At 39.2% G+C, this 14,796-nt stretch overlaps 2 protein-coding genes across 2 annotated transcripts; one reads left to right on the top strand and one right to left on the bottom strand.

Annotated features, from left to right (window-relative positions):
• Positions 1–1,019: 1,019 nt before the first annotated feature.
• On the bottom strand, positions 1,020–3,857 carry pin4 (protein (peptidylprolyl cis/trans isomerase) NIMA-interacting, 4 (parvulin)). The gene is made up of 4 exons (XM_036548964.1): positions 3,728–3,857; positions 3,247–3,317; positions 2,482–2,601; positions 1,020–1,578 (listed from the first exon to the last, which is right to left on the bottom strand). Exons 1-4 carry the CDS (start codon positions 3,762–3,764, stop codon positions 1,420–1,422), a joined length of 387 nt encoding a protein of 128 aa, XP_036404857.1. The 5' UTR covers positions 3,765–3,857; the 3' UTR covers positions 1,020–1,419.
• A 1,354-nt stretch (positions 3,858–5,211) lies between these two features.
• On the top strand, positions 5,212–7,531 carry nek12 (NIMA-related kinase 12). Its single transcript, XM_036548539.1, has 4 exons — positions 5,212–6,132; positions 6,220–6,391; positions 6,695–6,895; positions 7,377–7,531. The coding sequence occupies exons 1-4, from the start codon at positions 5,212–5,214 to the stop codon at positions 7,529–7,531; spliced, it is 1,449 nt and encodes a 482-aa protein (XP_036404432.1).
• The last annotated feature ends 7,265 nt before the right edge of the window (positions 7,532–14,796 follow it).

Here is a 14,796-nt window from a genome sequence, read left to right on the forward strand (position 1 = left end):
TGAAGTAAAATCTCCAATTCAAAAGCAGGGTTACGCCATTTCATACACTTTCTGATATTAAAACTGCAGTTTACATATGTGTCAATAGTGTAGCTGAAAAACAGAAAGCTTGCAGTCAGTCTTTATAATTATATGAAATTCTACAACTACTACAGATAAAACACAACAGCAGATCTGGCAGTCATCTCGAATTACCCATCGCTGTTACTGGATTGTGTGGTGTGGCAGTTTTGTCCTCTAGTGCACTAAATATTTATGCGTTATAATGCTGAAGGCCTTATAAAATCAACTTCACAGTTAAACCATCAGGGAGGACTGCTAATGTGTTCCTCATGGCATACTGTGGGGTGTAGTTTTGCCATAAATTGCATCAGCCTGAATCTTGCCAAGTTAAAATTGTTACACTTTATGTAAGTATTGTGATGATGACCTAGAATCCAAGATTTGAATATCTATCCAAATACTAGCCAACTGAATAAGCTACTGAATAAGTATTTTGCTCTTCCTTTTTTTCTGGAAAAAAAGATTAAAAGATTTTTCCCAACTGGAAAATTTTGTCTGTTGGCTTGCTTTCAGCCTGAAGTGTGTTCAATTCCTCATTTGTCATATTTCCAGTTTAACATTCTTGATTTATTTTAAATTTATTTTATTCCAGACTTTGCTGGGTAATGTTGTACTGCTTTTTTTGTAACAATCACATGCTTTGATGGACACTGTAGATGAGGCTATCTGATAAGTAATACGAAAAAATAGAAAGCAGAACAATTTCAGCCCTTACACCCAGCAGATATGTGCCCTCTGTGTGTCAAATCTTCATCCACAATCTTTTCTAGCAGTAACACTAATACCCCTAAGGTGATTGTAAATGGTGTCACTTCAAAGGATTAAATCAAATACTTATTAGTCCTGCCTTTCTGACCAGAGCCACTGTCAACCTATGCCAGGTTGTATTTGAGTCCAAGAAGGTTTTATACAACAAAGTGTTCTATTTCTACGAAAAACTACTCAAGATCTGGCAGCTATTTGGGTTTTTATTTGAAAAGGAATTCAGCACGTAAGCTCTTTACTACAAGAGTGTGGTGAGAAACAGAGAAGATGATCATGCCAAACGATATGGCTGGCAAACTGTTCCAATCTTCAGTCAGGAATGAAAAGGGATTATGTGCTAACAGACCAAGAAATACTCACTGTAACTGTTACTGATGGTGCTTCCACTAGGAAAGTTGAACAATTCCAATTTGTTTAGCAGTGCCTCCATCTTGAGCTTAGGTGTTCAGTTCATGACAAGTTCAAAATATGCATGAAAAAAGGCAAGTTCAACCTACCCTTTGCAATTAGCTAATGATTGCACCATAAAATAAAAACTTGTACAATAATCAAACTGTCATAACTTTTCTGTCAAAACATTTGATGATAGCATCATTTCTTGCCCTCCACCATGATAATGTGATAGCCAAACTTTGTTTTGACAGGGGGGTCTGTGTAGACGGGTTTGTCCATAGTGCTGACAGGCAGGGCAAATGCGGCATCCTGGAATGGTCCCACCATTGACCCTCTGGTCATCCATCCAAGGTCACCCTGTCACAACCACAACACAGTTAAACAAGTTGAACAGACCTGAGCAGGAACAACATGCAAACACACTTCTAGAATATCTTAACAGACATGTAGAGAAATGTCTAATTAACAGAACAAATAAAAGTAAGATGTTAAACAGATATTGTTGAACTGACCAACAACAGAACAATTTGAATCAAGATTTTACAGTGCCTACTGAGATACTGAAAATGTAATGCATTATTTATTTTATTTAGTGTCATACATTAGATCTTTAATAACGATAGAATTCATAACCATAGAACAGCACCTGAAATTATTTTTATTTTACTTTAAGGCTTTCACAACTTTTTAATTACAATTTAAAACTGTACATCACAATGGACATCTTGGATAAAGCACTGTCTAGTTACTGAGCTTCTATCTCCATCTAGTGCAGAACAGTAGATACTGACAGCAGTTTCCAGGCTCAAATTCAAGGGCACAGGCCTAAGATTTTCAGATTGCACTAATATAATCTAATATTTCCATTAGAAATATGGACCTGCATCAGCTTCTGCAGTGGAAACTTGGTGTCAAAATTCCTGACAGTTAGATTTTTATCACTTAACTTTGCCTGCATGTACAAATGTTTTACTTGCTTTTAGCATAAAGATTCTAAAGTGATGCACTGGAGGCCCACACAAACACATTTTTATGATTTTAAAATGGCTTTCTAACTACAATTCTTGACAATTTCCCCCTTCTGTACAGTTTACAATGCAGACTTGTGACTGGTACATTATGCAGTGTGACAGCTACTTTGGCGTGACATGAAGAAATGTTAGCATTGCTTCATGTCTGTAATGCTTAACATTGCAGTCTGAGGTCATTTCATAACGACAGTAAAAACAATATTTTCAGAGTAGATATTCCCTCACTTACTCCTTGTCTGGCTTTATCTTCACTGTACTGTGATGCCACTTCACTGAATCGTACGCCCGACTTCAGTTTCTCCATTGCCTCCATGCATTTGCCATGTTTTTCACAAAGGATATGACGAACCTGGAAATATATTGCATTAATTTTAAACAAAATTAACTTTTTGGTGTGATATCTGATATCACCAATGACATCATGGTAGCAAGGCTGTACACTTGAAGACAAAAAAATGCTTAATGTATTGGACATAAAGTCAGTTGAAGTTGATTTTATTCTTTTAGCTCAGAAAGCCTTTTACATGTAATCATTTACACTAACAAAAATCATGATACAGCTACATCTGAAAGAAAATTGGGTATTGTTTTAAAAAAAATGACACCACTAATTTTCAGTCAACAAACGCACTACATTGGACATTAATTTTAGATTGCAGAAGGGTCTAAAATGTATGCCTTTGTAACAAAAACCAAAACCGAGTAGTAATAAACATCCATGTCAGGGAGGTTACCTGTAGGCCCTCCTCACTTTAACAGAGGCATCACATTTTAAAAACAAATTCAGGTTATAAATGTTTGATGTGTGACAAGTGTCCATTGACGGGATGGGCTCCACTGACTGCTTCCTACAAAGATACCGATACTCTTCCATTGGGGTGAACGCTACTATCAACAGACATACAGATGACTGCTAACAGATCGCTGTCTAGCTATGTGCCATGCGGCACAATTATGAACACGCATTTGCTGAAGATATGTTTAATGTCCATACCTTAACAGCGGTTCCTCCTTTCTCTTTCTTTTCTTTCTTATCGCCATCACCACCTCCTGACGCAGCTGCGCCTAAAAATACAACGTTGACAAATGAACACTGACATACTTAAACTACCGTTCCCTCGCAAATAGCAAGTTACCACCATTTTACTGAATCACATCGCCAGCTGATACGGTGCTAACTAGCCTACACCAAACTTAAGTATCTGCATTGTATCGGCATTGAGTGTCATAGAAAAACATCCAAATAATTGGCAAGAAAAAAGATACAGCGTATTTGTATTTTGCAGCCGCTTGAGTACAGCTAAAACTGTTCGCTAGCTCTACTAGTAATGGTAATTTAGTAGTAACATGAGTAGGAGAACTACTAGATTAATCTGGTAATGAGAGTTGCAGGCTACACATGACATCGTATCTGCCTTATGTGCTCAAAATTAAGTTAGGTACTGACTGAGTACAAACAATAAGAAAATATCTACCTTTTCCACCCTTGCCACCCTTTCCTTTCGGTGGCATTTCTATTGTAATTTGTTAACACTAACTGTAATTTCACTAAGGTAGTTCGTAAATTCCTAGATCAACTCTCAGCAATGGTGTTGGACCGCTTCAGTTGAAAGAGGACCCTAGCCGTTGTGTTTACTGTTAAGCCTGACTCGATTGTATGGTGTTTGAAATGATATTACTAAACCAGCAAACATATATTAACAATTCACGCATATACGTAACTATTACATATTCTGTTTCCAAAATTATAATCAACATGACACTTTAGCTGTCGATTCAATTTAATATCACTCCGGTTATAATTTGGTAATCACATGACGTAATTTTAAGTGAATAAGGACCTTGACTGGCAAGAGCTCTACGGATACCAATCAGATATAGCTCCCACTGCTGGAATATAGTTGAATTGATCTTGCAAGTAACGGGCGAAGACAGACTGTTTATAGCCATTAACTCTAATCACTAGAACAAATCTATATTTTTATTTCGATGTGAAACATCCAGAGGCCATTATGTTGTGATTTTGTTACACTGAAAAAATAATGAACCTCATGGGAAGGTGGAAAATATCTATAGCTAAAATGGAATAAGATAAATGTAAAAACATTTCATCCGTATGTCTAACAGGGCATAGCTAACCAACAGATCAAACAAGACTTTGTTCTTCCCTTCCTTTGGTTAACGTTAGTTAACTGGCTTGTTCGTAAACTTCCCCAACGTGTGATCGAATGCAAAAATGGTCCTCATAAACCATATAAAACGACTCGATTTTAAGCTTATATATGTACACATGATGTATTAGCTAACATTATTCGTCCGCTCGTCAAAGCAGTTTTAAAATGGGCGGGTCCAGCTCGGGAGGCTGAGCTAACTTCTGTAACCATGGAGACGAGGGAAACCACAATACAGACAGGGACGCCACGGAGACACCGTTAGCTAGCATTAGCTAGCTACCTCTGATGATACTGTGTACCGCAAGTTGAAACTCAGTTATCTCGGTAACTATTGAATGCTGTCATAATGTCCGAATGAGTGCTCACTGCATAATTAGACTAGCTAGCTAGCTAGTCCGCTAGCATATAACAAATAATTAACGTTGGCTAGCCAGACTAACTGTGACATAGCTGCGTCTGCCATCTGCCACCTGTGGTGGTAACTAGATATAGCTAGCCGACGTTAGCACACCGACAAACTTATTGATAGACAGTCAGCCGAAGGCATCGCGAAAAATATTACTATGATTAGCCAGGTACCTCGCTATTGTTGGTTAAACATCAGCTAACGTCGTTTATTCATTTACTAGCAATCTAGCTATCACTTAAGAAAATAATATCACAGCTGAAAAAGTTCTGAATAAGGCGTTTTCATTGAGCCACTAAAAGTCACAACGCTCGCCGTTATTTAATCATATTGTACACTTCCACTGCAGTTATATAAAACGTTTCCTTAAAACTATGCAATGGATATGTACGAGAACGTTCTCTCGATTGGGAGGGGAGCAAGTTCAGTTGTGTTTCTTATGAAACACAAAGAATCCAAGAAGTTGTGTGCCGTCAAAAGGATACAGATTGTCAACTCTCGAAAAAGCAGGACCAAAGAGGCTGTTCTGCAAGAAGCTGAAATATTGAGGAAACTCAAACACCCGCACATTGTTGCGTGCAACAATACTTTCTTTGACCAAAAAGATGAAGTAATCTTTATTGTGATGGATTATTGTGACGGCGGGACATTGGATGATCGGGTCAAGGATAGAAAGGAGGAAGAATATTTTACAGAACACGTCGTCATGGGTTGGTTTGTACAGGTCGCCATGGCGGTGAATTACATACATTCTACAAAAATCCTTCACAGGGACATTAAGACCTCCAACGTCTTTTTAACAAAAAGAGGAGTGGTGAAACTGGGGGATTTTGGAATATCAAAAGTAATGAAAAACACACTGGATATGGCCAGCACTTGTGTTGGAACGCCAAGCTACATGAGTCCAGAACTTTGTCAGGACGTCCCATATAGCTCCAAATCTGACATATGGGCCCTTGGATGCTTGCTGTTTGAGATATGTGCTCTCAGACCACCTTTTGATGCTAAGAACCTCATTAGTTTGTTTTACAAGATTGTCAAAGGGGAATATGGCAAAGTCCCAGAGGTGTACTCTGAAAATCTGCTCATTTTGATTAAAAAGATGCTTTCCTTAAGTCCAGAAGACCGTCCCAGTGCTAGTGGCATCCTGAACATGGTTTACGTGCAAGAGCACCTTGGAGAGTTCATTAGGCAGCAAGAGACCCAGCTGACAAAATGCAACTCTGTTTCCAGACATGGATCCAAAAGTGACGGCATCAGTAGGGATATGCCTGCTGTGGGACATTGGACCAGGACCATGGCCATCCCCAATGAAGCGGGTAACATTGACAAAAATAGAGTGAAATCAGCCCCACCAAAACTAACCAAGGAAGACGAAGAAGAAGAGGATGTCCTGCAGAGCGATGGGAGAGAGGAAGATGGCAGCGAAGATGGGAAATCTGACTACTCTGAAGATTTTGAGGAGCAGGACAGCTTGTCTTCCATAGAGGAGAATATTGTCGGTGAGGCCTCGGCTATGGTCAGTGTTCACAGTGGGGAAGTGTCAGAAGAACTGGAAGGTAAGACAAGGACAGACATTGAAAAAAATTACTTATCATCATTTAGAAATCGTATCCTGCGTGAATAACGTGTAAAGTGTAAAGTGCATCTAATAAATCTGCATGAAAAGTTGTACAATCAGACAGTAAGTCATTGATAAAAGCAAATAACTGATAAAAGATGCATCTCAGAGCTTTTTGACATGATGACATGTATTTTGCAGATGATGATTACAAGTATCCCATCTGTAGTCATTCAGTGTGGTGTTTATGGAAGATCCAACCTGTGTCTGATCCTAACCCTAACTTGACCGTTGCCTTCAGCTACTCGAGACGAGGTGGACCTGAGTGAGTATCCTGACGACTTTGAGGAGCCTGATGACGAGGTCCTGGCAGAGGTGGTGTGCAGCGCCAAGAGTGCCATGGAGGTGACAGCGGAGGATGACATGTTCGAGGAGGAGGCACAGCAGAGGGAAGGTGGTGGATTGTCTGCCACTATAAAAACCCTGCGAGAGAAGTGTGTGGGTAAGTGCAGCTCAGAACTGGCGGTCAGCATCTTAAGGTGATTCTCAGAGTTCTTCATTAGGCAGATTCCTTTTCTAGTGGACAGTTAGTCTTAATCTCGTGTTCAGCAAAAGAGGAAGAAATCTTACATAGCGTTAAAGCTGCAGTAACCAATGTATCCTTTTTATTAAGCCATTGATTCAGTATTTATAGCCGTTTCATCAGATCAATGAGAGGTCATGAATGTATGGCATAGATAGCTGGAGATGTCTGAGCTCTGGATTTCCACCTAGTTATTACTAGAAAAAATGTTTTCATTGTATGGTTTCAGATGCAGAGCGATTTAGATCCAATTGGTAATTTTATATTTAACAACAGTAGAAGTATCAAAGTCTAAAATCAGCTGTCAGAGTGTTTGCATCATTGATTGATAGGAAGAAAGTAGGTGATCTGATTGTTTTAGGTTCTGGTCTAATGGTCATAAATGTTACTGTTTTTACAGAGGATGTTGGACACACACTATATGAAGAGATCAGTTCACACTTCCTTAATGGTCTTACTCCAGATGACTTGCAACCACACTTCAAACATCGGTTGGGTCCAGACCACCTCGAAACCTGCTATCTCATATTCAATATTGACAAAGAAGCACCATAAACATCTGTCTTGACTATTTAGAGAAATCAACTGAATATAGCACAAGAACTTTCATTGGGATTCAGGAAATGCTGTTGTTTGTTAACACATATTAATTATTAATATGTCTTCACTTATTTAGAAAACAGTTTTCAGGACAGCTTTGATGCATATTTAGAGGAGAAAAAAGGATTTGCAATTAAATGGAATATTAGTTGAAGGTTTTCTGTGCAGGACTTTTATTGTAGTTACACATTTTCTTATAATGGTCCCAAATAGAAAACTGTAGACTGATATATTGCTGTCAAGTAAAGCTTCCAGGATTGGCTTATTTTTTAAAGCACCTGAACTCTTGCATTTTTCGGAATTCACTTTGAATTCTGAGCGGCTCTGAGATTTGGAAGTCCAGGGTGAATGTTTTTTTGTTTTGTTTGTTTCTTTACAACAGATTGTCAGTGATTTATTTATTAGGTACTGTGTGGTAGCTCTTGTATGAATTAAGAAATTAAAGTGGAAGTACAGCACTTCATTATAAAGCAATATTTTAAGTGACCATATGAACTCAGATATTGTACTTATTGTACCTTAATATTTTAGCATTGTGTTGCAATGATATAGCTGTGTTTCATTTCTACATGTTTTCATATAAAAAGAAATGAACACATTGAGAATTGTGTGGAATGGCTCTGGTTTCACTCTGTCTGCTGTAAATTAACTAGCAGGATGATGTGCCAATAGTTGTATCCATGACTAGAAACTGCAGCAGTGGTGGTGGGAAGGCACTGTAGTTAACCATTATCCTCAAGTTAATCTTCCAGACCTTTTTCACTGTCAGTCTTCCTTTGTCTGCTCTCACAACTGGCATAGTGATATGGGACTTGTGGGGGTCCCTGGGGAAAGCCACCCCTATGGAAGGGGACAAGACCTGTGCCTGGACATTGACCTTTGGAGTCTGTCAGTGTTAGAATGTCAAGGGTGCACGTCCTTCAGTTAAAGAAATGTGCATGTTCCCAAGAGTTCATGTTAATTGTTAAGGATACCTGCTTCTGTTGGATGTATCTGTTACATGATGTGAATGAGCAGCTGTCTTAAGATAAACTGGCTTAAAATGACACCTGCCCAGAGGCAGAGTGTTCACATGATATGACTCATTAAATAAGTTAATCTGTGCTGCGTTGATACTGCATTCCTCCCCATATCTTCTTACAGTACCTCTTTTTTTCATAGTTAGATACACACACACACACACACACACACATACTGTTACATCTACAGGTGACTGCCAAAATAGAGGAAATGCCAACATAAACTGTCTTAACAGGGTGTTGGAACACCACAATGCACCTTGGCGTAGATTCTACAGGTGTCTATAACTCAATTGGCGGAACACCATTTTTCCCTCAAGAAATTCCATCTTTTGCTGTTTGTTGATGGTGGTGGAAAGCACTGTGCCAGGCACTGCTCCAGAATCCCCCATAAGTGTTCAGCTGGATATTTAACTGGTGACTGAGATGGCCATGACATATGGTTACATGGTTTTCATGCTCATGAAACCATTCGGTGTCCATTCATGCCCTGTGGATGGGGGCATCGTTATCCTGGAAGAGACCACTCCCGTCAGAATAAAAGTGCTTCACCATAGGATGCAGATGATCATTCAGAATGGCTTTGTATTTATTGGCATGTACCTTGCCCTCTAAGGGATTAGCTGGACTTAAAACATTGCCAGAAGAATGCACTGCACACCATAACAGCCACTAGAATCCTTCACCATGGGACACAGCCTCTAGGGTCTGTAGGTTTCTTTTGGCGTGTGTCACACTTGCACTCATTAGCTGGTTGAGAACAACGTGAAGGATGGCTCATATGATCATATTACTTTCTCCCACTGCTCACTACCCCACTGCCTGTGTTCTTTGCCCCACTTTACTCACAAACATGCATTTTCAAGTAAAATAAGGGATTTATGCACTGCAACCCAACTTCTTGTCTTTCACTAAAGACTTTCATTGCATTGTCACCTCAGCCACTGCTCATGAAACATCAGCAAGTTGAGTGGTCTTCATCACCAAAGCTCCTGCCAAAGGTGCCTCAACAATCACCCCACCCAACACTCTCTCAAAGTCACTGAGATCTCTTCCCTTTACTAGACAAAATAATGGGCCACTGGGCATGCCCAGCATTTTATACACGACCCTTAGTATGATTGGATGTTAACTGGTTTATTAACCTGCTTTCACTATACTTTATAAGCCTCATTTGCTTTAGTTTCCTTTATTTTGGCAGTTACCTGCAAGTATCATAAAACACAAGCATACACACATTTAGGCATTTTGTATTTCCTGTTTCTCATGTCTCTTTCCTGACCCTCTTTGAAAACCTTCTCATATACCTTACATGTACCTTTTACTCAACAATTCCACCCCCAGCAACACATCTAAATACATTTACAGTCTCCCAGTTTTATGTTGCATTTATGAAAAGGACTTTCACATGCATAAACATCATTCTTAAACATTTTAGCTAAAACTGATTATCATGGCTAATGTGTAGGACTACCACAGCAAATATTCTTGTCTATGTCCAATAGGTGGCAGGCCTGAGCCATAAAAGGAGGGTGATCTGTTACGCAGGGACCAGGATGAAACAGATTAAAAAGGGTGTTTGCAGATTTCTGTGCACATCCATTTTGATTATGTTTTAGGAGTCCGTTTTGCTATCATCTGTCACATCTATGGTTTTGATCATACTTCCAAAAGAACTAGTATAATCTAGTCTATTATATAATAATGTATGCTTTCAGACACATACTCAGTGAAAGTAAAAACTTCAAGATACAACAAAAACACCCATATGAGAAATTTCCAGTGTATTATGGATTTAGTTTCTTCATTTGTAATCATAAAGTGATTTTATAGAGGCACATCTAAAGACAATGTAATGTAGGAAGACAGGTGAGGACTGAAAATACATGTGAAGAATGACATCATGTGGAATGTTTGCCCAAGATTGTGGGCTGCATTTCAACACAATGGGAGTGAATGGCTTGGTGGGAAACAGCTTAGTCTGGCTTTGTCTGTGTGTAGTTGCAACATCTAAAGGCTCTACAGATTTTTCCCATAGTCTAAAGACATGCTAGCTCAAAGATGTTATTTATTTGCCTGGCCTAGATGTCTGGCATGTATCTAACTTAGATATCTTACATATTATTTATTAACATATTAATGGAGATTTACTGATGCAATTCAGGAGAGGTTAAGTATTTTTCTCAAGGATACAATAGCCGAACAGAATCAAACTCACAACCTTTAATCTACAAGACCAGTTCTGTAAGCACAAGGTTAACTGGCATGTCTTAATCGTCCCCTATGTGTGTCCTGTGATGGACATCCTACCTGATGAGGCTGTTGCCTGTCATTATGCCGAGTGCACCGTGACCCTCCAAAGGATAATGTGGTTGCTGAAAATAGACAGATTCCTGTCAACCCATTAAAAAAATCGACACGGTAACAAACACCTCCAGTGGTGTCAAGACAGAGAGTCACATGGGTAATTGGCCTAATCAGCCAGATCATAAACTGTGGAAGAGTGCCATGCAGGACACAGAAGGGAGACAGAATTTCAGTTTCCTGAGCAGCATGGTAATGGGTAGTCATGTATGAATCACTCGATCAAATACAATCATAGGTGTCGCACAGAAGGTTTGGAGCCATCCAGAATATTAGTCTCACTATTGGCCTCAGGAATGATTTTCATTTAAGGTGTTTTTATTTCATTTTAGGTGATCCTCCTTGATTCAAAGGTAAGTCCAATGGTATGATTAATTTTAGTGACTGCAGCACCACAAAACAAGCCCACAAAATGGCAGTAAAATGACACTCAGTGACAGAACTGAAACCATTTCTGTTCTAGTTATAGCTGCATTTAAAATGATAATAATGTGGTCTCCCCAGAAACTGTTTCCTCCTGCTGACTGGATGAACGCACCAGGGGTGGATTTAATTGGCATGTCTGTATGTTCTCTATTTCTGCAAGGGGCTCTTTACCTCCATGCTGCTACGGAGACAGAGGTGGGCCCAGGACCGCCTACACCACTGCAGGGTGACAGGGTGACCAGTGACCTTGATAATATGCACACAGCTTGCGGCTTGTTACACTTTTTAGAAATGCCATTAAATTACCAGAGCTGGTTATTTCTGGGGTTGGGAAGAACTGGTCAGTTGATAATGATGAAATTTCCTAGGAAAATAATTTAGAAAGAAACTGAGATCCATGTCTATATTGTATATAGAAAGTGTAGACACCAAAATGAAGCATGTTGAGCCTTTTCGGTTTAAGGAAGCTAAAGAGAGGCAAATTTGGGGATCTGGTCTTCAGGAGGACAAAAGTGAGCTGGCCTTGCATCTTTGTGGTGGAGCAGACCACAGTTCACTCAGGTAAGATGATGCCCAGCCGCTTGGCCGTTCATGCGAAATGAGGGAAATGAAGGAATGGATGGATATCGTCCCAAGGCTCAGAGAAAGTCCCATGGAGCAAATACAAATGTTTGCACTTCACTTGAACTTGTGTATGGGTGCCACAGAGAAAAACGTCTCTTTCCATGAAAAATTCAGAGCGAATCCTACGAAACACATTTCTGTTCTTCCACGTTATGCCTCCTGGGGGAAAAGGGTGAAAACATTAACTGAGGACCTGGACAGATGAAGCCCTTTAAAATCTCTAGGAGCTTGACAGAGGGTCTTAGCCTGTTTATTTATTTATTGCCAATGCACATTTTAGTAATAGGCAGGAGAGGCTGTCGCGTTAAAGGCAGCCCTAACGTGGAGGCTAAGCCCTGCATTGCAGCCACTGCGGCTCTATGTGTGTCTCTCTAATGCTGATCAATATTTCATCTGGAGGCGGCTAAATGACTCTGAGAGCAAGCCACTTGTTGCTGTCAGCCGGCAGAAGGAATGCTCTTATTTTTTATGTCTTATTAATTAAGCTGTCTCTGAGAGCATCATCACACCCCCCTCCCCCTCTCTGTCTCTCTCAAAAAGCTCTCATTTCTGACATTCAACCAGGAAACATAATAGTAATGATACTTTAACACAGAACTGTAACAAAGCTACTGTGCTTGTCTGCACAAGTTTCATCTTATTTTAAATCTGTTCACAGTTTGTGGGCACTGCGCAGTCAGTGCTGAAATGCTTTACTGTAGCCCCCATTATGACAGTTCTCACTCTCACAGATATATGGTACCAGTCAAAAGTGTGGACACATTTTTCTTTATTTTTACGATTTTCCACATTTTAGGATAATAGTAAAGACATCAAAAATATCAAACAACACAAATGGAATTTAACATTTAAGCATAAGTCTTTAGATCAAAATGTCTTGAATGCACATTTCCCATTATCTTAATCAGCTCTGTCCAAACTTTTGACTGGTACTGTACACCAATAAAAAGTCTGGACTTATGCCACAGAGCAGAGGAAATAACTTTGCATTTACCTCTCTCTGTCTAATTGGATTTTCTAATTTACCCCTTCCTACACTAATACAACTGAACACAACGACTATAGAGACACATCGGGTTACATTAAGAATTACAGTGATGAAAAATTTGGAGTAATGAAACACAAAAATAACATTAAGGTCTAGTTACTACCAAAGGACCACTTTTAGAATAATCCAATACCGCAAAAAGCCCTGTGGAAAAAAAACATTCCAGTGTCTGGTGTGTCAACAGAATTGGTCTTAAAATAAATTCATTGGGAATCTACACTAATTGTGTGTGCATTTTGAGACATTAGAATAAACAAACATCTGAAAGCTACCAATTTGTCCTGATTTACCATAAATTCATCTGTATTTACAACAGGAGCTCTTGGGAAAGCATGTCTGTCATTGCAGAATGAATTGTGGTGCACTAATTAGGTATGCTAATGTTATGAGTGTAATGACATCCGAACCAAATGTAAACAAAATGCATCACAATAATTTATGACGTCCTTTCAGGCATTTAGAAACTGTGATTTTAATCTTCACCCTTTTCTATGGTGAATTCTTGTTCCGTTTTCAGAATGGAAATTCATCTTTAGTACAACGCAAAACATAAAGTAATGTCCATGAAACAGTTAATTCTTCACAAGATTTAGAAACACTTGAAATCGCCGAGGACACCTGGGTCTTTACGATGTGTCTATAATAATATGATGTGACAGTAGCATGGACAGGCTTTATGTGTGTTAACTGGGTAACGCATCAAGCGAGTTCTCAGAGGGAGACAAAACACAGAGCCCTGACAGAGTATAAATGCATGTTGTTGAATAAATCATTCAGACTGCTTTAGTCCTGTAATTGCTTCTCATTTATCTTTCCTGCCAGGCCAAGGACTATATGGTAGCACTTTGCCTGGTTATACTGTGACACATAATCAAAGTAATTGCCATCTGACACAATTAGATGTTGAAAGAAGAGGGTTTTCATCTACATTTTTAAGCTTGTTGTCATTTTGTTCAGTTTGCCTTTGATCAAAGACACTATAACACTACCACACAGTAGCAGATATGTATGGGAGATATGTACATGAAGAAACAAATTTTTAAAATTTTTAAAATTTCAGAAAGTATAATGACAAGATTTCTGTGATCAGTTTCTTTCCTCATTGGAGTCCACGATTTCCCAACATCTCATCTTGTTCTCAATATATTACCTGAGAGCACACTTAATAGGAAAAATGAAGAAAAGGCTCAAGGACGTTTTCTGGGCTCTTTTATGTGGGTGCACCTGGTATGAACAATTCTTTAGCGTTAATTACCAACATTAAATCATGTCTCAATCACCTACTCCAGAGCATCAGGTAAGAGACTGAACAGGCCTGATGGAACGTCTGTGCTTTAAAAGCTGTAAGCCTCACTGGTTTCCCAACCCAGGTATTTCCTTTACAATAGGCAATGCATTCTAATCCAGCAAGGCCATTCATCATGCTCAGTCTGGGAAACAAGTGGGTGGAGATATTGACAACACATACTTCATTACCAAACAACTTGTTTAAATTAAGACTATACAGCTATGGTCCTGGAGCGCTGTAATTCAGGAGGTATTCTAGCTGTCTTTAATCATCAGTCATATTGTACTTGGTGTAGAGCCTTTAAGAAAGCAACTGGAGTGTGAGTTTCCCAGTGTGCATTACAGAAAGGCAACGCTTTCTTTAAGCCATGAACATGCCGTGTTGATTAATTTTAATTTATGGTCTTAGATGCATTAAATTGCGTCTTCCATGGTCTTTGTTATTCATGCTT

This window comes from Megalops cyprinoides, chromosome 16 (assembly GCF_013368585.1).
Source record: "Megalops cyprinoides isolate fMegCyp1 chromosome 16, fMegCyp1.pri, whole genome shotgun sequence".
Lineage (NCBI taxonomy): Eukaryota > Metazoa > Chordata > Actinopteri > Elopiformes > Megalopidae > Megalops > Megalops cyprinoides.

Coding starts and splice junctions, on each gene's coding strand:
- pin4 (XM_036548964.1), bottom strand. CDS start 3,764: ATGCCACCGAAAGGAAAGGGTGGCAAGGGTGGAAAAG. Junction 2,602..3,246: donor AAGGAGGAACCGCTGTTAAG/GTATGGACATTA, acceptor ATATATTTCCAG/GTTCGTCATATCCTTTGTGA. Junction 1,579..2,481: donor AAGATAAAGCCAGACAAGGA/GTAAGTGAGGGA, acceptor TGGTTGTGACAG/GGTGACCTTGGATGGATGAC.
- nek12 (XM_036548539.1), top strand. CDS start 5,212: ATGGATATGTACGAGAACGTTCTCTCGATTGGGAGGGGAGCAAGTTCA. Junction 6,133..6,219: donor GACATTGGACCAGGACCATG/GCCATCCCCAAT, acceptor GAAGAAGAAGAG/GATGTCCTGCAGAGCGATGG. Junction 6,392..6,694: donor AGTGTCAGAAGAACTGGAAG/GTAAGACAAGGA, acceptor CGTTGCCTTCAG/CTACTCGAGACGAGGTGGAC.